General features: G+C 36.1%; 1 protein-coding gene across 3 annotated transcripts in view; it reads left to right on the top strand.

Annotated features, from left to right (window-relative positions):
- LOC105475357 (family with sequence similarity 185 member A) overlaps nucleotides 1–27,573 on the top strand; it is a 168,302-nt gene that overhangs the window by 11,178 nt on the left and 129,551 nt on the right. For all 3 annotated transcript variants that reach the window (XM_071093985.1, XM_071093986.1, XM_011730543.3), the window contains exons 4-6: nucleotides 2,546–2,684; nucleotides 14,999–15,040; nucleotides 20,206–20,301. In XM_071093985.1, the coding sequence (XP_070950086.1) occupies nucleotides 2,546–2,684; nucleotides 14,999–15,040; nucleotides 20,206–20,301 (277 nt within the window). The remainder of the gene's footprint in view (nucleotides 1–2,545; nucleotides 2,685–14,998; nucleotides 15,041–20,205; nucleotides 20,302–27,573) is intronic.

Raw genomic sequence — 27,573 nt, 5'->3', positions numbered from 1 at the left:
AAACTAGGAAAGTGTTGAAAGACACTGTGTGGCCTTATACTGCAGCTTTTTTGAGATGGCATTTAGTTTTACTTTTTAGATTGCTGTGGTCTTGGTGCAAGAGGGAAATTAGACAAGTTTACAGCCCCTTCAAACTCAGTAAATGATGGCTAATGTTATTGAAATAAGTTACTAGAATATTGTAACATTTATAATAAAATATAAGTATTAAAGAATTTAAAATCTTAATCATTTGCTACTTTGAATATCTTGGCTACTGTTTCCTCTCAGTTATTTATTTGTTCCAATGTTTATGGCTTATTGAATATTCATGTATTTTACTTGCTATTATACAATTTTATTTCTTGATTGAGTTTTGTTATGTACTAAAGAATCAGTCTAGGCCGGGCGCGGTGGCTCAAGCCTGTAATCCCAGCACTTTGGGAGGCCGAGATGGGCGGATCACGAGGTCAGGAGATTGAGAGACGATCCCAGCTAACACGATGAAACCCCGTCTCTACTAAAAAATACAAAAAAATAGCCGGGCGAGGTGGCGGGTGCCTGTAGTCCCAGCTACTCGGGAGGCTGAGGCAGGAGAATGGCGTAAACCCGGGAGGCGGAGCTTGCAGTGAGCTGAGATCCGGCCACTGCACTCCAGCCTGGGTGACAGAGCAAGACTCCGTCTCAAAAAAAAAAAAAAAAAAAAAAGAATCAGTCTAGGTGTTTTTTTCTATTTTTATTATGTATAGTATTGATTTTTAATGTATAATTCTAAGTTTGTAGTTTTTATAAAACATAAAATACTTGTGAAATCTATTAACTTTTAATATACAACTTTCATAGAAATGTGATTTGGATATTTGAGAGACAAACATAGTGAATTGGTTAAGAGCACAGAATACATTGAGAGCCAAACCACCTGTGTTTGAATTCTGGCTCCACCATTCACTAAGCTCTATAACTGGACAAATTACTTAACCTTTGTGTGTCTCAGTTTTTTGGAAAATTGGATAATAGTAATAGAACTAACTCAAAAAATCTTCTATTAAGAGGATTAAATGAGTTAATACAGGTAACGTACTTAAAACAACATCTGGCCCATAGCTAAGTCTAATGTAATGCTTACCACGATGATGATGACAAAGGTAAAGGATTCACAGGAAAGATAACTTGACCAGTTCTAGACCTACCAGTTAGCTTCCCTGAGACTGTTTCATTATTCAGCAAACAGGATGGTGATATTTGCTTTGTCCACTTAACAAGATTGTGAGAATCAAATGAGCACTATAAATAATAGCATCATTATTCTACATGGCTGTTTTTAAATTGTATTAATTTTAGTGTCTAAGTTTAGTTTTATAACTTAACAAAGAACATAGAAACCCATTTTGTCTGACTATTTGGTGAATCGATGACATAGTTGTCAGTTTTCCTCTCAGTCTGGGCTACAAAGCCCCAGTACTTCCTTAAAACTTGATTTTCATTATTTGTAAGAACTACGTATGTGTATTTATGTATATTCATAATAACTAAATGAAAAATTTTTCTTTTCATGTAGAAAAGAAAATTTATAGCAATACCTCTGTCAGGAAGGTACTGATTTTTAAATCTACTTTTTGTTCTGTCATTAAATAGGTAAATTTAAATTCCTTCCGTTTAGTTTGGTGGAAAGCTACTGCCTTATTAGAGGTCAAGTGGAAAAGTTCTAGAAATAATAGAATATTCACTACATTAATGTACTAACAGAGAGAAATCATGATAAATCAATAGAATCAGATAAAGTATGTGCTAAAATTCAAAACCTATTCATGATTTAAATAGCAAAAACAATAAAACAAAGTTGAAATAGAAGGGAATGTCCTTAATCTGATAAAAATCATTTTAAAAATATCTATAGCAAACATCATGCTTAATGGTGAAATGTTGTAAACTTTTCTTTTGAGAACAGGAATAAGACAAGGATGCCTGCTATCCCATTGCTTCTGCTAGCTGCTATTCACTGTTGAATTGGGGGCCTGAGACAGATGGTTAAGGCAAGAAAAAGAAGGAAAAAGCAGGAAAAAAAGTATTAATATAAGGATTGGAAGGGAGGAAATGAAGCCATCACTTGTAGACAGTATAGTAACACATATATAATTTTTTAAAGTACAGATAAATTATTAGGATTAGTGAGTTTAGTCAAGTTGTTGGATTAAGATCAAATACAAAGTTAATAAGGATAAAATGAAATTTTAAAAGATACCTTGTACAATAGCACTTAAAAATATGTAAAAGGAATAAATCTAATAAAAGATTAAGAATTTTATATAGGACATATAAAACATTATTAAGAGAAATTAAAGGAGATGTAAGTCAATGGGGGAATATATTGGATCTATTCCATATTCTACAGAGAATGCACTATTGCTCAGAATCTCGTAATTAGAGGTAGGGAATCACAGTCAATAAAGTGATTGTGTACTAGGTAGTAACATTTTATGTAGTTACCCGCTAATTCCACAGGTAACATTTTGGCTTTTTACCAGTCTTTGTTTTATAATGAACTAATTAGTATTTCTCTTACTAGGCTGTTACCATAGATAAACTGCAGGGAAGTTCTGTTACTATATCTACTGAAGATGGTTTGCTGAAAGCCAAGTATCTTTATACAGAATCATCATTTCTGTCTTCTGCTGCTGGGGATATTACATTAGGAAGTGTTCATGGTAAGCTGACAAAGGCATGATACATCTCAGACTTTCCACATAGCATAAATTTTAAGAGATGACTCTCTGTAGTTGAAAAAGGATCAGGAAACTGGCCTTTTAAATAATGAAATGCAGACTAACCATCTTTTTAAAAAAATGTAAAAATAAAATGACTCATAAAGCTAATTTAATTTTATTTGGGCAAGAGATTAAAGATTATGCTGTTATATATGGAACTAATAGTAATTCTAATTTTTAATGCATTTCTTTTTTCTTTTTTTTTTTTTTTGAGACAGAGTCTTGCTCTGTTGCCTAGGCTGGAGTGCAGTGGCATGATACTGGCTCACTGCAACCTCCACCTTTCAAGTTCAGGTGATTCTCCCACCCTAGCCTCCCGAGAAGCTGGGACTACAGGTGTGCGCCACCATGTCCAGCTACATTTTGTATTTTTAGTGGAGATGGGGTTTTGTCATGTTGCCCATGCTGGTCTCAAACTCCTGGGCTCAAGTGATCCACCCCCTTGGACTCCCAAAGTGCTGGGATTACAGGTGTGAGCCACACTGCATCCAGCCTGTGTTTTCTTACAATAGGAAACAAATAGCAAGAAATATATGCAGGAGATGAAGTAAAAGCAGTGTTAGGTAAAGATGGGTACTGAGTGATTGCTTTTATGTTAACATAAGAAAGCTGAGGGTTAAATTAATGAAACATTTGGTGGAATGTAATTATAGCAACGCTGATACTAATTTTGTTTTAAATGTTTTGTGTGCATTTGTACTGGTACCAGGTTTTCTCAGCACCCTGTTGTTTCCATTTTCTTTGATAAGTATCCTCTTGTGATTTCTAAATCCTGTCTCTGCAAGAAATATTACATAGTTAATGTTTGTATTATTGAAGGAAAATAAGAAGAGTATAATGATGAGGTAATATGGCAAAGGGCATGCGTGTGTTCAGTGTCACTCAGCCTGCTTCTTGAATTTCCACAGAGCAGATGATTCAAATCCAAGTATGTTTTCTGAAATATATACAGATAGAATTAATAATCACTAATCCAGTATAAAACATCTGCTAAGTGCCTTTTGGGCCATATTCCAGGAAGTAGAGATTCAGACTTTTTCCATATATGGTCCACTCATTTCACCTCTATAGTAAAGCTTGATATTGGTATCTGTATACTCTGGCAAAACCCTCAGATTTTAGTTGTAAGCAAGAGTTACAGAGTGGCATTAGAAAGCATGGTTAGTGCTAATCATGCTATGTAGCAATTTGGCAAGTAGTCTTCTAAAAAAATATTTTTAAAAAGCATACTTATATGCTTGAAATAGTTCTTGAACCTCAATTTAATGGTTAAACCTCAAGCATTCTTACAAGGTTAAGGTAATATTTGAACCCAAAATAGTTTAAGTACATATGGAGCTGTATCCAGATGAAGCAAATGGTGTTGTTACTTATTCATTTATTTCTTTTTTATTCAGTTGTACATTAAGTAGATCTGGTCATTTGTAACTCTTCATATTTTAAAAGTGACTTTTATATAAGCATTGCATTTCTAACTATCTTAATCATAATGAAAAGTACAGTGCTTAATGTATTTAGTAGCTTTTAGTGGAGAAACAATTCCTTATCAAGTCAGACGTAGATTAACATCCCCAGGAAAAGCAGCTCTGTTCTCTGCAATGCTTTACACCATGTTAACACTAAATTCATAATGTTTCTTTCTTTGCATTCTTTTAAGTTAGATAAATTGAATTTGGTACGGTTTATCATTAATTGCCTACATGGTAGTAAAACAGGTGGTCTTTTTTGAAGCAGTCCTCAAAGTACTCTAGGTCTGTTGATTACTTAAAGTAGCTAAAATGGAAATACATTGCTAGAAAACAAAGTTAATTCCTTAGCCTTAATAAAGCCTTTTTATATTTACTGACCTTTAATATGAAATCAGATACCTTTCCTTAGTTGGTTTAAATCTAGATCCTCTTTTGGACTATTGTTTCAGGTTGAATTTCCCTGAAAGCAGACACTCTGAAATGGAAATTTGAGCACAGCAGATTTACTAGGCAGGCCTCTTGGGACCAATGCCATGTAAAGGAAGAAAGCCAGATTTCCATGGGAGAAGCTGGACTGTGATACAGTTTCAGTAACCCACACAGAGAGCTCTGAAGCTGGGATGGTCCCTCAGAGTTGTCTCAAGTGGGGTGAGAGGAGCTGGACATTTATATCCCCAATCATTAGATGCAAGCTGCCCCGGGAAGGAGTATGATCTTGGGCCGAAATGGCTCCTATTCCCTAGGTAATTCCCAAAGAGGGCTGACAGCTGAGGGCTGTCTGCCAGCAATACTCCCAATAGCTAGGAAAATAAGCCCTCAGTTATGATGGGGGATCTGGATGAGGAATACAGCATCCACTACAGTTATATTTATTCATTCATTTGACACATTTATTGACCACCTACTGTGTGCCATATTTCCAGGCACCAAGGGTGCAAAGTTGGGCAGGAAATGAAACCTGTCGTTAAAGAACTCAGAGTAGAAGGATTAAATATACTTTCTTATTTTCTCAGTCACTACCATCGCCTTTGGGATGTGACTTCCCACCTCATTTCCAGTGGTCCATTATCACCCTGCCTCAATGCAATGAACTCTTTTAGTTGTTTCTCACAGCTTCTTTTGTAATACTAGTACAGCAATGAGAAGGAGTAGGGGAAGGGAATATTTAATCCAATTTCAAATTATGGTTACTTTCACAGAAGTAACTGTAGAAAAACTTCCATGATCAGCCTTGCTTTCTCCACCTAGTCCTTGACCCTCACTCTGCTTTGTTTTTTCAGCATATACAAGAGAGAAATAAGACAGGAAACCCCTCTTCATTCCATGGACACACCCCAGTGCATCGACTTTTAAAAAATCACTCTTCAGGCACATCTAAGTTTCTTGCCTTCCTCTCCTCTGTCACCTCTATTTCCATCCTTGTCCTAAGGGATTATCGCATGAACATGCGTTTGGAGTTTGTAGTTTGGGGTTTGGGATGGGAGCGGTACAGGAAAGTAGGCAGTGTTTTAGTGTCACGTCCTGGTGGGTGAAATTAGTCATGGCTGGTGAAAGTAAGTCCCAGTTTTCTAGCTCCTGGAATTTTTGTGGGAGTTATTTCTCCCAAGATCTTCCCAACCTAGAACTCTGGATATATATTTCAATGAATTCTTTGTTCTAAATGCTGATGGTTATATAACACAAATTAGGTATATATTTTGGCTATATTTAAATAAACTGGCTTGAGAATCTTAAAACTTGTTTTTACAGGAAAATATATTGCTATTTCTAAACATCTGACTTACAGAAAACAAACTGAGAATATATGTATTCTTGTCCAGGACTTATTTACTTTAGCTTCTTTTTTCTTATAAGCAAGGCTTAAACTAATTTTTTTCCAGATAGAGCAGGAAAAAAACCCCAACATATAGATGTTGTAAAAACCATGTATACACAAATATAATGCAGTAACTTTCTTTTTGGTAGATTTTAGAATTTGTGCCTACAAACTCTACTTGTAGAGTAGTGGGTGGGTGGGAGGTTGAAAGCAAACATGTATTGAGTGCCTAAATTGGCCAGCCCCTTTTACTTAATCAACGATTGGCTGTTTACAGATGAGGAAAACTAGACTTAGAAATGTCTAATTGTTTACTCTCAACTCCACAAGTTAATTAGTGGAATAGCAAGGATTTGATCCTAGTTTCTTGGCTTTCTAGGAGAGGTTTTTAAACAGTGAACTTGATTGCAACCCCAAATTCCATCATCACTTTGAGGGCTTCCTGGCTCACTCTAGAGATGTTTCCTCCAGGAAGACAGTACTATAACACAGATGCACTGCTTCAGCTATGTTCTACATTATAACTTCCTTGAGTTTCAGGACATTTATTGTGCTTTATGACCGAAAATGTAGATGTTCCATACAGTGTTTAGGCTTAGCTCCATGGTGGCATTGAGGAATTGGACTCCTTTCATAAAAGTGATGGTGCTGTCTTAAGTGTGTGGCTTCTAAGTCTTCCATGAAATGAAGCAAGAGCATGAAATTTATTTTTTGTCTGCATTTTCAATTTTTTTATATACCCTGATGACAAGGCAACATTTAACATACTAGTGCATAACATACTAGTGCCGAGTACTTAGAGCATGCCCGTTAATGAGGAAAAGAGTAATGAAAAGAGCAATATATCTTTCCTGGCCTTGTAAGTTGATTCCTATATTTAGAGAAGAAAATAATTTATCCTAAGTGTTTTTTCAAGTGAAATTTTTAAGTATAGCTAACTATATTTTATATGTAAGATTTTATATATTTTATATGTCAGATTTTATATGTAAGATTACATATTTTACATGTAAGCTAACTATATTTTATATGTAAGAAACTGAGTAAGCTAATTGACTAGTCATATTTCCTATTTGTACATGTGGTTGAATCACATCTATTAAGTGTGTATGCCTTCTACAGAATAAACCAGTTTATTCATTGACTTATTAAATATTCACTTTCTGGCGATGGGAATCTAGTGGGAGAATAGGTCCTTGGATAGCTTGTGTTTAGATGTAAAATTTTATGACAGTTTACTATCTTGATTTCCTTCTAAATCAAAAATTAAATTTGGTTTTATATGAATAATATTTTATTAAATTCTGATACTTGAATATTGATACTTTTAAAAGAATACTATGCATGTATAATACATGCATGTACTTATATGTACTCTACAAAATACATTTTTAAATATAAATATGGTATCCTGACTCTATTGGAGACAATGAAAAACTTCCTTGAAATGGTTTGCTAGGATTGGTTTTATTTATAACCTATAATTTAAACAAATTGATTTGATTAAGATATAAGAGTGTTCATGTTACTTGTTTTCATGCATTTTAAAAACCTATGTTATGATTTGGAATAGTGATTAATGAATAAAACTCTGTTTTAAATATTTAGATTTTCTATGTAACTTAGGCTCTATTTTAAGTTCTTTGGAAACATATCTTGCTAGATAAATTGCTGAGTATTAGTTCTCTCATTTTCTCTGCACTTCAAAAGTCCTTTGTTCTTCAAAGATTTGGCATACATGCATAAACTTTTCCTTTAGTAACTACTTTTTTATTTTTGAAATTTTCAAGAAGTACAATTTATATGAACTGTATGAAACACAGGTGATAACTTTTGATAGCACTCAAAATTTCAGAAGAAATGTCCCAATCTGCTTTAAGAAGGACTTGTAGTCACTGATAAACTTATAAATCTGCTTTGTAAACTTAGAGAGTCAGAAATAATATACAATTTTAAAACACGGAAGCTTTTATTGGATTAAATAGATGTTTTCATGATGTTCATGAAAATACTTTATTGAAATTCTAGTATTTATTCCTAGCCTAGGTCATTATGAAGTTTTAATTTAATTATCATTTTGATACTTAATTTCAAATCTGGACACATACAACTTTTTTTTTTTTTTTTGAGAGAAGTCTCACTCTTGTCCCCTAGGCTTGAGTGCAATAGCTCAATCTCGGCTCACTACAACCTGCGCCACCCAGGTTCAAACAATTCTCCTGCCTCTGCCTCCCAAGTAGCTGGGATTAAGGTGCCTGCCACCACACCCAGCTAATTTTTGTATTTTTAAATAGAGACAGGGTTTCACCATGTTGGCCAGGCTGGTCTCGAACTCCTGACCTCAGGTGATCTGCCCGCCTCAGCCTCCCAAAGTGCTGGGATTACAGATCTGAGCCACCGCGCCTGGCCACAACTTTTTTATATGAAATACTAGAAAGGAATTACAGCTTTTTTGTGTGTGGTGCAAACCATGTAGGTTTTTCAGGGTTTAGACCTCTGACCCAAAATATTGATATTTCCTACAGTGTCTGTCCTAAGTGCAGCTCCTTAGAGACATTCAGAGACTTGTCTTTTCCTGTAAAGGTGATGCTACCATCCTGTTTGTGACTTCGAAGTCTTCCTTAAAGAATGAGAAAGCCTAGAGGATCATGGAAGAAGTTTCAGAAACCAGGCCTAGAAGTGCATATATTACTTCTGCCCATAGATCTTTGGACAGAATATTTTAAAATGGCTTTATCTAACTGCAAAGGCTGAGATACGTAGTTTAGCAGTACTCTTAGGGAAGAAGAGAGGCACACAAATACTAATGGGCACTGGCAGTCTCTATCATATATTTATAATTGCTCTTTCACAAATGTCTATATATTCCTTCTCTTTTCACCTCTGTGATAATTGGTATTCTCCAGGATTTCATCCTTGTCCTATTGTTCTTTCTCTACATATTTTCCTTGGGCATCTTGTATACTTTTGAGTCTGAACTACCCTTACAAGGGTGTTTCAAATCTGATTATTCAAATCTATGTCTCTAGCCCCGACTAATTTATACCTCCATCTGGCAGGTAGACATAGCCATTTGGATCAACATTTCTAGCTTTTTCTCCTTCTTTCCCAGTCCCTGAATGTCATCTGTAATGTGTCCTCTTTCCTTATTTTCATTTGCTGTTTCTGATATTGCCATGTTCCCAATTCCCATGCTATAAACCTGGCAGTGGTCTTAACTTCCTGTTTCTTTCTCATCTCCTACATCTAATCAACTACCAAGTTTAGGCACGTTTCATCTCCTAAATAGTTCTTCAGTCTATCTCACCTTTTTCCTGCTAATTTCTACACTTCTGTTTTAGACCCTTGTGACCTCTTGCCTTGATATTAGCAATAACTTTGCCTCCAGCTTTGCCTTCTTCAGATTCCATTTCTCCTCACTGCAGCTAAAGTAGTTTATTAGTGATGCACATTGAACATGTCATTCTCTTACTCAGACCGTTTTCTACTGCCTTAGTGACGTGCCCAACTTCCCTTTTCCCTCTTCTTTGTCCCCTCCATGCTTTGTCTCCAGAGTTACAGTCTTTTTTCCTATACACATTTTTACCTGTTTTATAACTCTGAGTTCTTGATCAGAGCCTTTGATCATACTGATCACACTGTTTATATTCTGCCTGAAATGCTTTTCCTAGCTTTTTAAAAATCTTCTTGACTTTTTAAATCTTTCAGTCCTCAGCTAAAGCATCTTACCTTATCTCTGGTTTTCTACAAATCCTTGCCTAATCATAAACTCCTCAAGAGCAACGATTATGTTTTATTCATCTCTATATTCTTAACATTTAGCACTGTGGCTTGCAAATACAAGTGTCTGCCTTTCCACCTCCCCACCCGTACCCACCAAAAAACACAAAATGACTTAATCTCTAAGGATACTTGATTACTCTGTTTGGATTATAAGAGTTATATGTGCTTTAACCATAATCACATTTCTTTTGGTGAAGAAAAATAAACCAATGTTTATCTTTAAATTGATTACATATTTTTTTCCTCTGACCATGCTAGAATGAAAGGTTACAAGCTAAGAAAAACTATCTATTTTCTCAAATACTGGGATTTGTGGAAAAGTTATATAACTTGAGAGTAGGGTAAGCACACATAGTTATTACAGACCATCTGGTGTCTGCTTTATTGGAAAGAAACTTTTACTAAGATTTACTCCTCTCAAATAATTAATTTATTATTTTCAGTGATATGAAGTAGGTGAAACCAAAATATAGAAAATTTTGCTAATAATGCCCATTTTGTTGCTTTGTATACTTTTAAATATAATACTTTATTCCACTATGCATTTGAGGCAAGGCATCCATTTTGTGTTTTCTAATGACTTTAGAATATTTCTGTTTAAGGTAGAGATTTTCTAAATATTTTGATATGAGTTGAAAATAAGTTTTTGTTTACTGTTTTATTTAGAATTGACAAAAATATTTTGAAGTGTATAACTATATAGTATATAACTATACAGTATTTGAAATGATTCCTTAATTCCTTGGGTTTTTGTTGTTGTTGCTCCATTATGCTTTTAGTATACAGTAGGACTCTAACATTCATGAAGAATGTTATCTGAGACTCTATAGGTCCCACTATAATCAACTGACCCTCATTTCGTATAGATCTAAAACTTCTATTTTCTGGTTCAAAGAATCATTATTTTCTCAAGACCTCCTCACTTTTGTGACAAGCACTAATGATTGGCCTTTTAAAAAAGACCATACTTTTATTTAAAAAAATAGTAAATTTTTACTGCATTATTAAAGACTCTAGTGTAAAATAGTAAAGCTCCATTGCCTTGATGAGTGGGTGACTGGATTCACTAGCTAAGTGACTGTAAAACTTTATCATAGTTCTTTATTAATAAAGTTACAAATATCAGGGACCTGTCTGCTTCATCTTTTATTGTTCAGGAGTTAGAGCAGTGTCTTAGTCTGTTTTCTGTTGCTATAACAGAATACCTGAGACTGAGTGATTTTTAAAGTTTATATATTACAGTTCTGGAGGCTGAGAAGTCTGAGGTCTAGGAGCTGCATCTAGTGAGAGCCTTCTTGCTGATAGGGGCTCTGCAGAGTCATGAAATGGCTCAGGCTTCATATGGAGAGAGGCTGCATGAGAGACACCCACACTGGCTCTTATAACAGACCCACTCTTGTGATAGCTAACCTACTCCCTCCATGACCCATTAATCCATTGATTCATGAATGGGTTAATTCATTCATGAGGGCAGAGCCCTTATGACTCAATTAACTCCCAAAGGTCCCACCTCACAGTATTGATGCATTGGGGACCAAGTTTACAACACATGAACTTTTGGGGGAACATTCAAACCACAACAAGCAGTAAAGAGAATGCTGAGTATGGAAACACCCACTGTCTCACACTAGGGGAATCTCCTTAAAGCATGGTTTTCTTATATTTTTATCCATCTTGAAATTGTTCACTGACATTTTTGGTGTAGGATAGTCAGTAGACTTAGCACTCTGTGGTTCTACCACACGTTGCTCTTTGCCTACTTTTCCAAACTTTTTATTTGTTCACAAAATAATTGTGTTTACTATGTACTATGCACTGTGCTAAGTTTCCAGATATGAAGCTAAATAAGAAAGATGTGATTCCTGTCCTCATAGACTTGCCTCATTGCTCCAGCCTATCTGATCTGCATTATTTAAACATAGTATGTATAGCTCTGCTTTTTTACATTTGCTTATATGATTTATTTTCCCAGGAAATGTTTTTTTTCTCAGCATATTAACATTTTACTCACATTTCAAATTTCAGCTCAAGTGATACCTTCTATATGACTAAACCTCCCTGTCCAAGCTAGGTCATTTTAGTCTCTTTCCTGTAAGTGCTGTGGCACCTGAGTCATGCTGTCCACTTAGGATATTAAAATTATTAATATATACTGATTTTTAACTTTTCATGTGTGCATCTTTCCAGATATTCTATGAGGTTTTGGATAGCCACTGTGTCCTCTGGCCCTCCAATGATTCATGTCCTTCCTACATGCAAAATATACTCTCTTCCTCCCAAGGTTCCCAAAAGTATCATCCCATCATGCATCAGCTGAAAGACCAGAATCTCTGCATCAAAATCAGCTCCAGGTGAAAATGAAGCTCCTCAGGTGCGAATCTGAAGACTGATGAACTAAAGAGACAAATTGTCTACCCACCCCCTAAACATACACACACACACACACACACACACACACACACACACACACACACACACACATCACCTACACACCAAACAGAGTGGACAGGCATTGGATAATGACTGTGGACTTTCTTGTTGAAATGGGAGGCACAAAGGAGTCACTGATCCATAGTGATTTTTTCAGGTGGGCAAATGTTAGAGGTTCTTTTATTAGATCTCAAGGCCTGGGAATAATTCTTCATGGTTCTAGGTTTCGACCACTGAGCTCTTGGTCATTCATCCTTTTTTATGAAATGTAGCACATCTTTACAGTTGAGTAGTTTTCTCAGTCTGCTTCCTGCTAGTAGAATTCTGAGGGTCCAGTGGTCTCGTTTCACTTTGTACTGTCACTGTCCCCTTCAGTCCAAGTTGGCAATATTTACTGATATAATTGTCTCAAAAACTTTGTCAGTCTTCTGTGAATCTCACTGGCTTTCATTCCATTGGACAAAAGCCACATCCAAAAATCTTTTCAAAATATGGGTTTCTGCAGCAATATTGAGGTTAATGCCCTCCAGCTTTCTAGGTCTATTTGATTGAGAGGATCTGTGAGATCTTAATCTTTTTAAATTTTTTTTTTTTTGGTGTAACTGATTAATACCATGAGGTACCACCATCTTTCTGGGGTCTTAACAAAAGGTTTTAGAGTCACCCCTTCAGATTCATTTATAGGCCATGTTCAAGCAAGTGGGATCTAATTAAATGAAAAAGCTTCTGCACTGCAAAATAAATTATCGACAGAGTAAATGGACAACCTACAGAATGGGAGAAAATATTTGCAAACTCTGCATCTGACAAAGGTTTAATATCCTTTGTTCCTTTGAATCTTCAAGGAAGTTAAATGAATAAGCAAAAAACTAATAACCCTATTAAAAATGAGCAAAAAACAGGAACAGATACTTCTCAAGAGAAGACGTACAAGAAACCAACAAACATGAAAATCTGCTCCAAATCACTAGTCATCAGAGAAATGCAAATCAATACCACAATGAGATATCATCTCACACCAGTCAGAATAGCTATTATTAAAAATAAGTCAAAAAACAACAGACACTGGCGAGGCTGTGGAGAAAGGGGAAAACTCATACACTGTTGGTGGGAATGTAAATTAGTTCAGCCACTGTGCAAAGCAGTTTGAAGATTTCTCAAAGAACTTAAAACAGAACTACCATTCAACCCAGCAATCCCATTATTGGATATATATCCAAAAGAAAATAAATCATTCTTCCAAAAAGACACATGCACTCAACATGTTCACTGCAGCTCTATTCACAATAGCAAAGACATGTAATCAACCTATGTGCCCATCAGTGGTAGACTGGATAAAGAAAATGGGGTACATATACACCATGGAATATTATGTGGCCATAAAGAAGAATGAAATTATATCCTTTGCAGCAGCATGGATGCAGTTGGAGGCCATTATCCTAAGTGAATTAACACAGGAATAGAAAACCAAATACCACATGGTCTTACTTATAAGTGGGGGGTAAATATTGGATAATCATGGACATAAGGATGGCAACAATAGAAACTGGAGTCTACTAGATGGGGGATGGAGGGATGGGGCAAGGGTTGAAAATCTATTGGGTACTATGCTTAGTACGTGGGTGATGGGACCATTTGTACCCCAGACTTCAGCATCACACAATATACCCAGGTAAAAAACATGTACGTGTATCCCCGAATCTAAAATATGAAAAAAAAAATAGTAATCCTATAAGCTTCAGTACACAAACCAAGTTTTTATTCATACACAAATATACTCCTTGTTCATATACTCACAGGAAATATGATGGTATATTAGACCTTTAGATGGATTTTTGCAATCAGGTGCATCTGGCTGTTGAGTAAATGAATCCAGTGCCTTTTTTGCTTTTTCCCAGATACTGATATAAGTCGGTATTCATAAGGTATGTGAAATGAGATAAAATGAATTTACTGAAGATTAATTCTGAAGCCAAAGTTATTCCTTTACTTTTTAGTGTAGTTTTGGAATTATTTTAGAAGAGATAACATTATTGCTTATATTTTCAGTAGAATAAATATGAGTTCCTGATTTTAGGAATACTTATACATACAAACACACATATGAAGAATAATCCTACTACTTTTGGTATTAGGGGAAAGGGGCTGGGAAGAATGGTTGCAATATTCCATACCTATCATGGGAAACATATTTTCACTAAGACGGAAACCTTTGAAGCTTCTTTGTTCTGTTTTGTTAGTCATACCTCCATGTATTCATTATTTGTATCTCAAACCACTTTAATTCTTGGCCCAGAAACTACTTTAATAGACATGGCAAGTGGCCTGAAAAATAAACATAATTCTTTTTTTCCATACCATATTTTAGTGTTACTTGGTTGAAAACTTGGCTTTGTGTGATCTGATAAATACATTGATATTTAGGTTGAAAATGTATAGTGATTATGTTTCAGTAATTTTTTTTCACTTATGGGTTTTAGAAGTATTGTTTTTCCTCTGTGCCAGTAGGTATGGTGATTTGTAATTATGCTATAAAAGCTTAAGGTTTGGTAGTAGAGAAAGAAGGTTTGCAGAGGTACCTAAGGCTAGTTATTTCAGAACTACAGCTAAATCTTTGACTGGATTTGTGATATTGGGAAAAATTGCCCACAAAAATAACATTGTAGATATTCATCCATGTTTTAGCATTGCTATGTATCACAGTTCCTTTCTAGATTGTCTCTAGTACATGAAAGTATCTTTTTCTTTTTTTGCAGGTAATATAACATTACAAAGCAAGATGGGTAACATCACAGTAGGTACGTGCTAAGCTACTAGTTCATGTATTTTGCCCACTTTTAAAAATAGGTATATTTGTGATGACTTTATTAGAATAAATGAAGTCTACAGTTTAACTGATGAACTTGACAGGCTCACAAGTCAAATATAGGCAGAACTAATGTACTAATTATGTCTACTCGAAAAAAATTGCCTGAGCTAATATTAAGAAATGTCTTATATTTCTTGCTAAACTTCTCTGAAAAAAAAGAAAGAAAGATCTTATAAATTTCTTGAATTCTTCAAATATCTAAATTAAGTCTTTGAAAGAAAGATATAAATAATGTCACTGTTTATTGGTCTCCAAATGTGTTAACATTTGAAGACAACCTTGTGAATACCAATAACTAGTTAGTCAACATATATTTACTGAGTATCTGCCATGTATTAAGAATTCTTTTAGGTACTAGGGAACATGTTGGTCAACAGGACATAGTTTTTGTGTTCAGAGACCTCACTTCTCTGAGCCCTGGGAAGAAAGACAACAAGCATATAAATAACAAAAGGTAATTTTAGTTTGTGGTAAGTACAATGAAGAAATAAGAAAGGGTAACTGAATAGAGATTGGGGAAAAGAAAGCTACATCAGTTAGGCAATTGGGGGTGGTCTGGAGAGGGTACATTTAAACTAAAGCCAGACTAATGACAAAGAGTTATGTAAAATTCTGGATACAGGGCTCCCGAGATAGAGGAACAGCAAGTGCAGGCCTTGAAAATGGAAGTTTATTATTTTCAGGGGATAGAAGGCTGGCTTATGGGGAAAGTGGTAGGATATGAGGTAAGTAAGACTAGATCTTAGGACCTTGGAGACAGGGCAAGAGTTCAGACTTTATTCCAACTATAACAGGATGTTAGGGAAGTGATATATAATTTATATTTTAAAAGAACAACCTAGCTGTTATTTCATAATGTACCAGAAGGGTTCAGAAGTGAAAGCAGGCTATTAGAAGGCTTAATTTGTTCATTCTACTGTTGATGGACACCTGGGCTATTTCTAATTTTTTGGCAACTGTAAATAAAGCTGCTATGAATATACTAATGTAAGTCATTTTAGGGATTTATATATTTTTTTCCTCTTGGGTAAATACTTAGGTGTGGAATTGCTGAGTTGACTAGGTAGGTTCTGTGTTTAACTTTATGATAAACTACCAGACCTTTTCCCCAAAGTTCCACTTTATACTCTCATCAACAATGTATGAGAATTTGAGTTGCTCCACATCCTCATCAACATTTATTATTGTCAGTTAAAAAAATTTTTTATATCACCATTTGTTGAAAAAACTTCCTTTCTCTGATGGATTACTTTAGTATCCTTGTCTAAAATCAAATGACCATATAAGTGTGGCTCAATGTCTGATCTCTTGCTCCTAATTCATTGATTTGTTTGTTGAGCCGTATACCAGTGCCACAATATCATGATTACTATAACTTTGGTAAGTCTGTAAATCAGGTAGTTGAAGTCTTCCAAATTTGTTCCTTTTAAAGATTGCTTTGGATATAATAGGTCCTTTGATTTTCCAGTCAATTTCTACCAAAAAGTACAGTTGTGATTATGTTTGGGATTGCACTGAATCACATTGAATCTTCCAATTAATGAACATGGTAGGTAGCTATTTCTATTTATTTAGATCTTCCTTAATTTTTCTCAGCATTGCTTTGTAATTTTCAACGTAGAAGTCTGGCACTTAGTTAAATTCATTTGTGTTTTTAACACTGTTATAAATGAGACAGGTTTTAAGACTTTGCTTCTAATTGTCTACTGCTGATATATGTAAATACAAATGTTTTTTTTTTTTTTTTTTGAGACGGGAATGTCACTCTGTCTCCCAGGCTGAAGTGCAGTGGCGGGATCTCGGCTCACTGCAAGCTCCGCCTCCCGGGTTCACGCCATTCTCCTGCCTCAGCCTCTCCAGTAGCTGGGACTACAGGCGCCCGCCACTACGCCCGACTAATTTTTTTTTTGTATTTTTAGTAGAGACAGGGTTTCACCGTGTTAGCTAGGATGGTCTCGATCTACTGACCTCATGATCCGCCCGCCTCAGCCTCCCAAAGTGCTGGGATTACAGGCGTGAGCCACCGCGCCCGGCCCATATATAAATAATTCTTATATATGGACCTTGTATTTTGTGACTTTGCTAAATTTATTCTTTCTAATAGTGGTTTTCTCGAATCTAGAATCCTTTCCTAGCTGAGTAGACATTTTCATCTGTACATATAGTTTTACCTCTTTCTTTCCTATCTTTATTACTTTAATTTTTTTCTTGCCTTTTCCGACGAGCTATGAACTTCAGTATAACGTTGAGTTGTAGTGATGAGAGTGTGGTTCCCTGCACTTGATCCCTATCCTCGTCCCCACTATTAGGGGGAAGGCACTCACTATTTTACCATTAAGTGTGATGTTACCTATAGATTTTTAACAGATGCCTTTTATCAGATTGGGAGAGTTACCTTTTATTCCTTGTTTGCTTAAATTAAGTTTCTCTTTTTTTACTTTCTTTGGTTGTGACTTGAGTGTTGAATTTTGTCAAATACATTTCCTCAATTTATTGAAATGATCATTTTTCCTTTAGTTTATTAATATGGCCAACTATACTAACTGATTTTTCTTTTAAATTTTATTTACTTATTTATTATTTAAAAAAATAGAGACAAGGTCTCACTTTGTTGCCCATACTGGTCGCAAATGCCTGGCTTCAAGCAGTTCTCCTGCCTCGGCCTCCCAAAGTGCTGGAATTACAGGCATAAGCCACCACACCTGGCCCTTTCTTTAAAATATCTATCATTTACTCAGTGCCCATGTTCAAAGCACTGAGCTAAACACATTACAATGTAGATTTATTTTGGTTTCTTTTGTGTTTTTTGTTTTTTGTTTTGTTTGGTGTTTTTTTTTTTTTTCCTTTTACTGTCTTTATTGAGACATAATTGACAAAACCATATATATTTAAGGTGTACATGCAATATGATGATTTGATATACATATATATTGTGAAATGATTTCCACAGTCAGTTTAGTTAACATATCTGTCACTTCACCTCATTACCATTTTATGTGTATGATGAAAATTTGTTTAAGATTTACTCTTTTAGCAGATTTCAAGTTTACAGTACAGTATTGTTAATTACAGTCACCATGCTATACATTAGATCTACAGGACTTTCTCCCAGATCTATAGAATTTCTCCATTATGTAAACTCCAAAAGAATGAAATTCTGTGGATGAAGTCTTAATTTTACTCTTGATAATTAATTTTGGTTGTGATAATTTGTGTTAAACAAAAAAATAGGGCTTGTTTTGCTACATAGTTTTAAAGTATCACCGTTGCCTTCTTTTTCGAAAACATCTTGAGTTTTCATTTTTTTATTTTTTGACAGCCTCCAAAGGATAAGCCATTATTAGAGATCAGTACAAATAACATGAGAATATAATTACTTTGTGGCTTAGGATATAATTATTTAGCTGTCATTTATTTCTCATTTGGAGGGAAAAATAAATGAAACTATTGTTTATGAGCCACATAAAAATTCCGTGTTTTTTTTTCCCCTCCTTGAGAAAGCGAGAAATCAAACTAATGTTTCAGCTATTTTATTTTGTTCAAACTGGAATAATACACACCTTGTGTATTGCACTTTTCTTTTTTTTAGCATAATGTAATTTTTACTTGGCTTCTTTTAGGATGCAGTAAGAGGTTTAAAAAGGAGTTCTGTTGGTACATAAGCAGTGAAATGTTCATTTTGTCCAGCTATTCTGTGTCATTTATTTCTAGTGGTTTCATTTCCCAACGTCAGTGTTTACTTTTGACACTTGAAAACTAAATAAATTGAATCTGATAAAGGGCATTTTCCATTATAGATTGGAAATAAATTATTATAAATGATATGGGAGCCAGATTTTACACAGTTTATTCCAAATTTATTGTCTTTGTTTGAAGTCAGTTAATATTTTTTTAAAAGAAAAATGTTGGCTCCTTTCTCTCTCTCTCTCTCTCTATATATATATATATACACATACACACACACACACACACACAACTGTTTTCTTTCTCTGTTTTGTAGAAAGTATATTTTTGGCATAGTTTTCACCACACTCCCTACTTTGTTTCCACTTTGAAGTAATAAAACCTCCTGATAAAATATGCTTTTTAAGAGGCTTCTCTAAAAAGAATATGCTTTGGCCTTCTCCAGGCAGTCAGATAGAATACTAAATTAAAGATTCAATTGCCATGGGAGAAAGAGAAGAAGGAAAAACCACTTAGTACTGACTCTTCAAGTTCATTTTCTTACTTCCTTATTTCTGACTGTTTTCACTTGAACTTGAAATACTGGTTGATTGAAAAGTGGAGTCATCAACAACATAGGGAAATTTGAATGTCAAATCAGGGTTACCTTTATTATTTTCTTATCCACACTTAACGATACCTGTTCAATTCCAGAAACTTGAAAAGAATTATTAGATATAAACAAGCTATTCTTCAAATTATTCCCTGTCCTTCTGCCCCCTAAAGAAATGCAGCAAGCCAGGAACAGTGATTTGTGTCTGTAATCCCAGGAGTATCACTTGATCCCAGGAGTCAGAGACCAGCCTGGGCAACATAGCGAGACCCTGTCTCTACAGAAAAAAAGAAATTCAACAACTTTATGTAGAGTAATCTTTTACTATTAGGAGTACTTCTTAGTATTAGCAAATTTGCTACAAGGAGAAATTATAAGAGGTTTTGATTTTTGTTAGCCTTGCTACTGCTTGTATGTGACTATACATGAGGTAGAATTCTTTGGTAATTATTGAAAGTTTACTAAATGTGTCAACATGATAAAAAACTAAAAATATCCATGGTGCTTAGTGGTTTCAGGATCCATTACTTGCAGACTCTCCTTCCTATTCATTAAGTTTTAGAGTAAATGTTTAGAGATAAGTTATTCAGGTTAATGTAGATATAGATTTTTTAATTAGTTGTCTAGTTTAATAGATTTCTAGATTTCTGATACTGTTTACGTTTAAGTGCAAACAATGGCATTGTTATGAGGAAATACTAAACCTTGCAAGATTCTTAGCCCCTTATCCTAGTGCTAAAGCAGAGCCTTTTGTTTCAAGTTTATAATTCCATTCATCAAGTAAGAATGATTTTACTTATGGTTTTTCTTCTTCCTAGATTCATCTTCTGGATGTCTAAAAGCCTCAGCTCATCAGGGTGCTATAGATGTTTATGTCAGTCAACTGGGGACAGTGGAATTGAAATCCCATAAAGGTTAGTGAAGGTTAGTGAACTGGAATGTTTTATTTTGACATATGATGTAAGGAAGGTTTATGTAACACTCAGGAAACAGATGGTCAAATTATCTATACTGACATAGTGATTTCAAGAAAATATCTTCAGATAGAACCTGATTTAAAGGCACTGGTCTGCTGGCTCTCTAGACCAATGATCTTTACAACTTTTGGGATAGATAGCCAGGCAGACTATCTTTCTCTTTGTAGTACAAACAAAAATTCTCAAAAATGAGAATTTTAAAATGTTACTCTGTGAATTTTTTAGTTTAATCTATTCTGAAATAGAATAATCTTTGAAGGAAAAACGCTGCCATACACTCTTTTGGGAGCTTTTCTGCCAGCCTGTAAAAGGAACTTCTCAGGCAATCAGTATAGAGTAACAGTTTTCAAAGTGTGATCCTTAAATAAAAGTATCACACAGGAAGGTCCTCTAAAGTGATTATTTAGTCTCTTAAAGTATCAAGACTTAGGATATGTCTCTATCATTTAACTTCTGACACAACTTATTCTGAGTCCAACTCTTTCATTTAAAATGGTATACTTTTCATCTGAAAGCTAAATATGAATTTGTCTGTTCTTCTGCACACATGGATGTACACATACGTGTTGACAAGTGACTTGGGTGAAGTAGGCTGGCCATAGGGGCTGAAGTGGCTTGGCTGCAGAAAGTTAAGAACTGTAGCTCTGTATAAAAAAATTTTTAAAATAGTCTAGAAGCTCTTGCATGTTGGCCAGATGTTTAACAAGGAAAATATTTCCTCACAGAGACTGATTGTTCCTGCTATTAGTAGTTTCTTTACCATATTGATTTAATAGTTTTTTTTTTAATCCATCTCTAGAATTTGTCAGTGTGAAAACTGCAAAACACAGAGGTCTGAAACCTCAGTTATTGCTGATACACTGGTGTGATTTCTCAATATCATATTTTCTCCCTTTAAAATAGGATAAACTTATGTCCTCACTAAATCTAAGAGCTTTAGGTAATACTCTTCAGGGTAAATTATAAATGGCATGTAAGTTATATAATTGTACTCCGTTATTACAAAGATCCAAGGAGAAAAGGGATATATTGTTAATATAACTAGTAACAGAGTAAGAACAAAGTTTTGAATAAGCAGCTCTTACATAAAAGTAATTTAATGTTTTGCATGGTAGGCAAAATAAAACAAACAGGAAACTGTAAAACTTTTGAAGATTGTTAGTCTTTATTCACTTAAAATATTTTTTAGTATTATTTGAAATAGTATTTGAAACTATTGAAATAGTATTTGAAACTATTGAAATAGTATTTGATGTTGCAAATTTTGATTAAGATTACAGTTTTATGTTTTCTTCTACTGGGACCATGTTACTGGCAGAAGCTTAAAGACAACTGAAAACAAAGATTTCTGTCTTACTTCAGATCTCCGAATTCTCAATACACTTGGGAACAGTAACTTTTTAGACTAATGGAACGTTATTCAGTAACTCTTTCTTAATGGTTAGCAAAGACATCTGGAATCCATTCCAACTCTGCCACTGTCTTGCTGTAGGGTTCAGAGCCAGCCACTGGAGTCTCTTAGGTCTTCACCATTTTGTGATGTGGAAAAATATATAATGCTTGTTTTCTTTCACCTTATGAAAATTAATATAGTGACCTTCTTAATTCATTCAGAAAGGCTATGCTTGGGCCTGGGAGTCACACCTGAATCTGAGTACTGACTTTTCCACTTAACATTTTGTCCTTGGGATAAATCACTAATTTTAAAATAATATGCCTTCAATAAATGGTGCTGTTAGTTCACATTTGAATTTTTAAGAGGATAATACTGATGTCAACCATGAAGAACTTTATGAAGTGAAAAGAGGTTAAAGAACACAACAAGAGCTCTCCTTTCTAAAAAAGTTAGTGTTAAAGACTGGATATTAGGAAGGTTTTCAAGTCATGAAAATTCTTCATTCACAAACAGTAATGGAGTTTTGGTAGTGGTGATTTTTGGTTTTTAAAGATGTGGAGGGAGATGGGGTAGAAATCTTTGTGTTGCTTAACATTTTTAAAGATCTCAAAAATCTAAGATCATGTTATGCATTTAAGAACAGAGACAAGTGTTCATAAAGTTAGTACACTTGAAACTTCATACATTTAGAGATATCAAGCGCTACAAAAAAAGTTTTTTAAATCCATGATTTTCTACTTTTGAAAGTATGTTTGGTAGAAAAACATATCTTCTATTTATCCTGAAATCTTCCAGGGTTGTTTTTGTTTTGTTTTTTCCTAAAGCCCTCATATGTTGTTATGGGAATCTCCTGTCTGTAGTTTACATTTGAACCCTGGAAAGCAATTTGGTTTTTTGTTTTTGGTTTTAAGACAGGGTCTCACTCTGTCACCCAGGCTGGAGTGCAGCAGCAAGATCATGGCTCCCCGCAGCCTCATCAGGATCACCTAAGCTTGGGAGGTCAGCCATCCAGGTAGATGAGACTGCAGTTGTGCACCACCACACCCAGTTTCTTTTTTTCTTTTTTTGGTAGAGACAGGGTTTCGCCATGTTGTCCAGGCTGGTCTCGAACTCTTGAGCTCAAGCAATCCACCTACCTTGGCCTCCCAGAGTGCTGCAATTACAGCCATGAGCCACCGTGCCTGGCTGCAATTTATTTCTTAATAAAATAAACTAGTTGTAGTGATGTGCGTTGTTCCCTAATTTTGTTTTAGAACAGAACAGTTCATCATGCTTATCTCAAACTTCTAGATCCAGTTAGGAAGACTAAGAAATGACTTAAGGAAGCTTAAGCTGATGTTAGCCAGATTGGAAGGAAAACTGTCACCCATAAGTAAATGCATCCTAAACCCCATCCTGACCATCTTAGTCCACAGAGATGGGTTAATGCTTTATGGCAGGGGCCTTTTGCCTACTTTATTTAATGAAAAACAGAAAGAAAAACTTCTGAAATAGGAGTGTGTTGGTGAATTTACAATGCAACCCTCATAATTGTTTTGAAAAATGATTCCATACCTAACAGAGTACTTTTCCTGATTTACTCCTTTAGAAGCTTGAATTACAGCCAGGTTGTATGGAAATTCAGGTTGAGTGTCTTATCTTATCCAAAAGCCTGTAATATACTCAAAAGAAATATTAGTGAGTTGGAATTCAAATAATCCTTTTCTATTGTTATTTTTTGTTACACACAAGACATATCTGAAAGCACAAGAGCTCAGTGTTCTAGTTGTGTTATAATGATGAGGTCACAAGTCCTGTACTATGATGGGATAGCAATGTGTGAAATACCATGGTGGTTAAAAGCATGGGCTTTGTAATAATTGAGCTGAGTCTAGGTTCCAGGACTAGCACTAGTGAGAACTTGAGCAAGTTCTTATCTGTAAAACTGAGGTGATAATAATACCTCATGGGGGCACGCCCAAGATGGCTGAATAGGAACAGCTCCAGCCTCCAGCTCCTAGCATGAGTGACACAGAAGACAGGTGATTTCTGCATTTTCAACTGAGGTACCGGGTTCATCTCACTGGGGCATGTCGGACAGTTGGCGCTGGTCTGCGGGTGCAGCCCAACCAGCGAGAGCTGAAACAGGGCGAGGCATCGCCTCACCTGGGAAGCGCAAGGGGGAAGGGAATTCCTTTTCCTAGCCAAAGGAAATTGAGACACACAACACCTGGAAAATCGGGTAACTCCCACCCTAATACTGTACTTTACCAAGGGTCTTAGCAAATGGCACACAGGGGGTTATATCCCACACCTGGCTCAGAGGGTCCCACACCCACGGAGCCTCCCTCATTGCTAGCACTAACTGCAAGGTGGCAGCGAGCCTGGGGGAGGGGCACCTGCCATTGCTGAGGCTTAAGTAGGTAAACAAACCACTTGGGAAGACTGAATTGGGTGGAGCCCACCACAGCTCAAGGAGGCCTGCCTACCTTGGTAGACTCCACCTCTGGGGACAGGGCATAGCTAAACAAAAAGCAGCAGAAACCTCGGCAGAGGTAAATGTCCCTGTCTAACAGCTTTGAAGAGAGCAGTGGATCTCCCAGCATGGAGGTTGATATCTGAGAATGGACAGACTGCCTGCTTAAGTGGGTCCCTGACCCCTGAGTAGCCTAACTGGGAGACATCCCCCACTAGGTACAGACCGACACCTCACACCTCACACGGCTGGCTACACCCCTGACACGAAGCTTCCAGAGCAAGAATCAGACAGCAACACTCGCTGTTCAGCAATATTCTACCTTCTACAGCCTCTGCTGCTGATACCCAGGCAAACAGAGCCTGGAGTGGACCTCCAGCAAACTCCAACAGACCTGCAGCTGAGGGTCCTGACTGTTAGAAGGAAAACTAACAAACAGAAAGGACACCCACACCAAAACCCCATCAGTATATCACCATCATCAAAGACCAAAGGCAGATAAAACCACAAAGATGGGGGAAAAGCAGTGCAGAAAAGCTGGAAATTCAAAAAATCAGAGCGCATCTCCTCCCTCCAAAGGAACGCAGCTCATCGCCAGCAATGGAACAAAGCTGGATGGAGAATGACTTCGACGAGTTAAGAGAAGAAGGCTTCAATCGATCAAACTTCTCAGAGCTAAAGGAGGAACGACATAACCAGCACAAATAAACTAAAAACCTTGAAAAAAGATTTGACGAATGGCTAACTGGAATAACCAATGTAGAGAAGTCCTTAAAAGAACGATAGAGATGAAAACCATAACACGAGAACTACGTGACAAATGCACAAGCTTCAGTAACCGACTCGATCAACTGGAAGAAAGAGTATCAGTGATTGAAGATCAAATGAATGAAATGAAGCAAGAAGAGAAGTGTAGAGAAAAAAGAGTAAAAAGAAATGAACAAAGCCTCCAAGAAATAAGGGATTATGTGAAAAGACCAAATCTACGTCTGATTGGTGTGCCTGACAGTGACGGGGAAAATAGAAAGAAGTTGGAAAACACTCTGCAGGATATCAGCCAGGAGAACTTCCCCAACCTAGTAAGGCAGGCCAACATTCAAATTCAGGAAATACACAGAACACCACAAAGATACTCCTCGAAAAGAGCAACTCCAAGACACATAACTGTCAGATTCACCAAAGTTGAAATGAAGGAAAAAAATGTTAAGGGCAGCCAGAGAGAAAGGCCGGGTTACCCACAAAGGGAAACCCATCAGACTAAGAGTAGATCTCTCGGGAGAAACTCTCCAAGCCAGAAGAGAGTCGGGGCCAATATTCAGCATTCTTAAAGAAAAGAATTTTCAACCCAGAATTTCATATCCAGCCAAACTAAGTCTCATAAGTGAAGGATAAATAAAATCCTTTACAGACAAGCAAATACTTAGAGATTCTGTCACCACCAGGCCTGCCCTACAAGAGATCCTGAAGGAAGCACTAAACATGGAAAGGAACAACAGGTACCAGCCATTGCAAAAACATGCCAAAATGTAAAGTCCATCGATGCTAGGAAGAAACTGCATCAACTAACGAGCAAAATAACCAGCTAATATCATAATGACAGGATCAAGTTCACACATAACAATATTAACCTTAAATGTAAATGGACTAAATGCTCCAATTAAAAGACACAGACTGGCAAATTGGATAGAATCAAGACCCATCAGTTTGCTGTATTCAGGAGACCCATCTCACATGCAGAGACACACATAGGCTCAAAATAAAGGAATGGAGGAACATCTACCAAGCAAATGGAAAACAAAAAAAAGCAGGGGTTGCAATCCTAGTCTCTGATAAAACAGACTTTAAACCATCAAAGATCAAAAGAGACAAAGAAGCCCATTACATAATGGTAAAGGGATCAATTCATCTCAGGAAGAGCTAACCTAAATATGTATGCATCCAATACTGGAGCACCCAGATTCATAAAGCATGTCCTTAGAGACTTACAAAGAGACTTAGACTCCCATACAATAATAATGGGAGACTAACACCCCACTGTCAACATTAGACAGATCAATGAGACAGAAAATTAACAAGGATATCCAGGAATTGAACTCAACTCTGCAACAAGCAGACCTAACAGACATCTACAGAACTCTCCACCCCAAATCAACAGAATATACATTCTTCTCAGCACCACATCTCACTTATTCCAAAATTGACCACATAGTTGGAAGTAAAGCACTCCTCAGCAAATGTACAAGAACAGAAATTATAACAAACTGTCTCTCAGACCACAGTGCAATCAAACTAGAACTCAGGACTAAGAAACTCAATCAAAACTGCTCAACTACATGGAAACTCAACAACCTGCTCCTGAATGACTACTGGATACATAACGAAATGAAGGCAGAAATAAAGATGTTCTTTGAAACCAATGAGAACAAAAATACAAAATACCAGAATCTCTGGGACACATTTAAAGCAGTGTGTAGAGGGAAATTTATAGCACTAAATGCCCACAAGAGAAAGCAGGAAAGATCTAAAGTTGACACCCTAACGTCACAATTAAAAGAACTAGAGAAGCAAGAGCAAACACATTCAAAAGCTAGCAGAAGGCACGAAATAACTAAGATCAGAGCAGAACTGAAGGAGAGAGAGAGACACAAAAAACCCTCCAAAAAATCAATGAATCCAGGAACTGGTTTTTTGAAAAGATCAACAATATTGATAGACCGCTAGCAAGACTAATAAAGAAAGAGAGAAGAATCAAATAGATGCAATAAAAAATGACAAAGGGGATATCACCACCGACCCCACAGAAATACAAACTACCATCAGAGAATACTATAAACACCACTATGCAAACAAACTAGAAAACCTAGAAGAAATGGATAATTTCCTGGACACTCACACTCTCCCAAGACTAAACCAGGAAGAAGTTGAATCCCTGAATAGACCAATAGCAGGCTCTGAAATTAAGGCAATAATTAATAGCCTACCAACCAAAAAAAGTCCGGGACCAGATGGATTCACAGCCAAATTCTACCAGAGGTACAAGGAAGGTTTGGTACCATTCCTTCTGAAACTATTCCCATCAATAGAAAAAGAGGGAATCCTCCCTAACTCATTTTACGAGGCCAACATCATCCTGATACGAAAGCCTGACAGAGATACAACAAAAAAAGAGAATTTTAGACCAATATGGCTGATGAACATCGATGCAAAAATCCTCAATTAAAATACTGGCAAACTGAATCCAGCAGCACATCAAAAAGCTTATCCACCATGATCAAGTGGGCTTCATCCCTGGGATACAAGGCTGGTTCAACATACACAAATCAATAAACGTAATCCAGCCTATCAACAGAACCAAAGA

This window comes from Macaca nemestrina, chromosome 4, assembly GCF_043159975.1.
Source record: "Macaca nemestrina isolate mMacNem1 chromosome 4, mMacNem.hap1, whole genome shotgun sequence".
Classification (NCBI taxonomy): Eukaryota; Metazoa; Chordata; class Mammalia; order Primates; family Cercopithecidae; genus Macaca; species Macaca nemestrina.
This window is presented reverse-complemented; position numbering and strand designations above follow the sequence as displayed.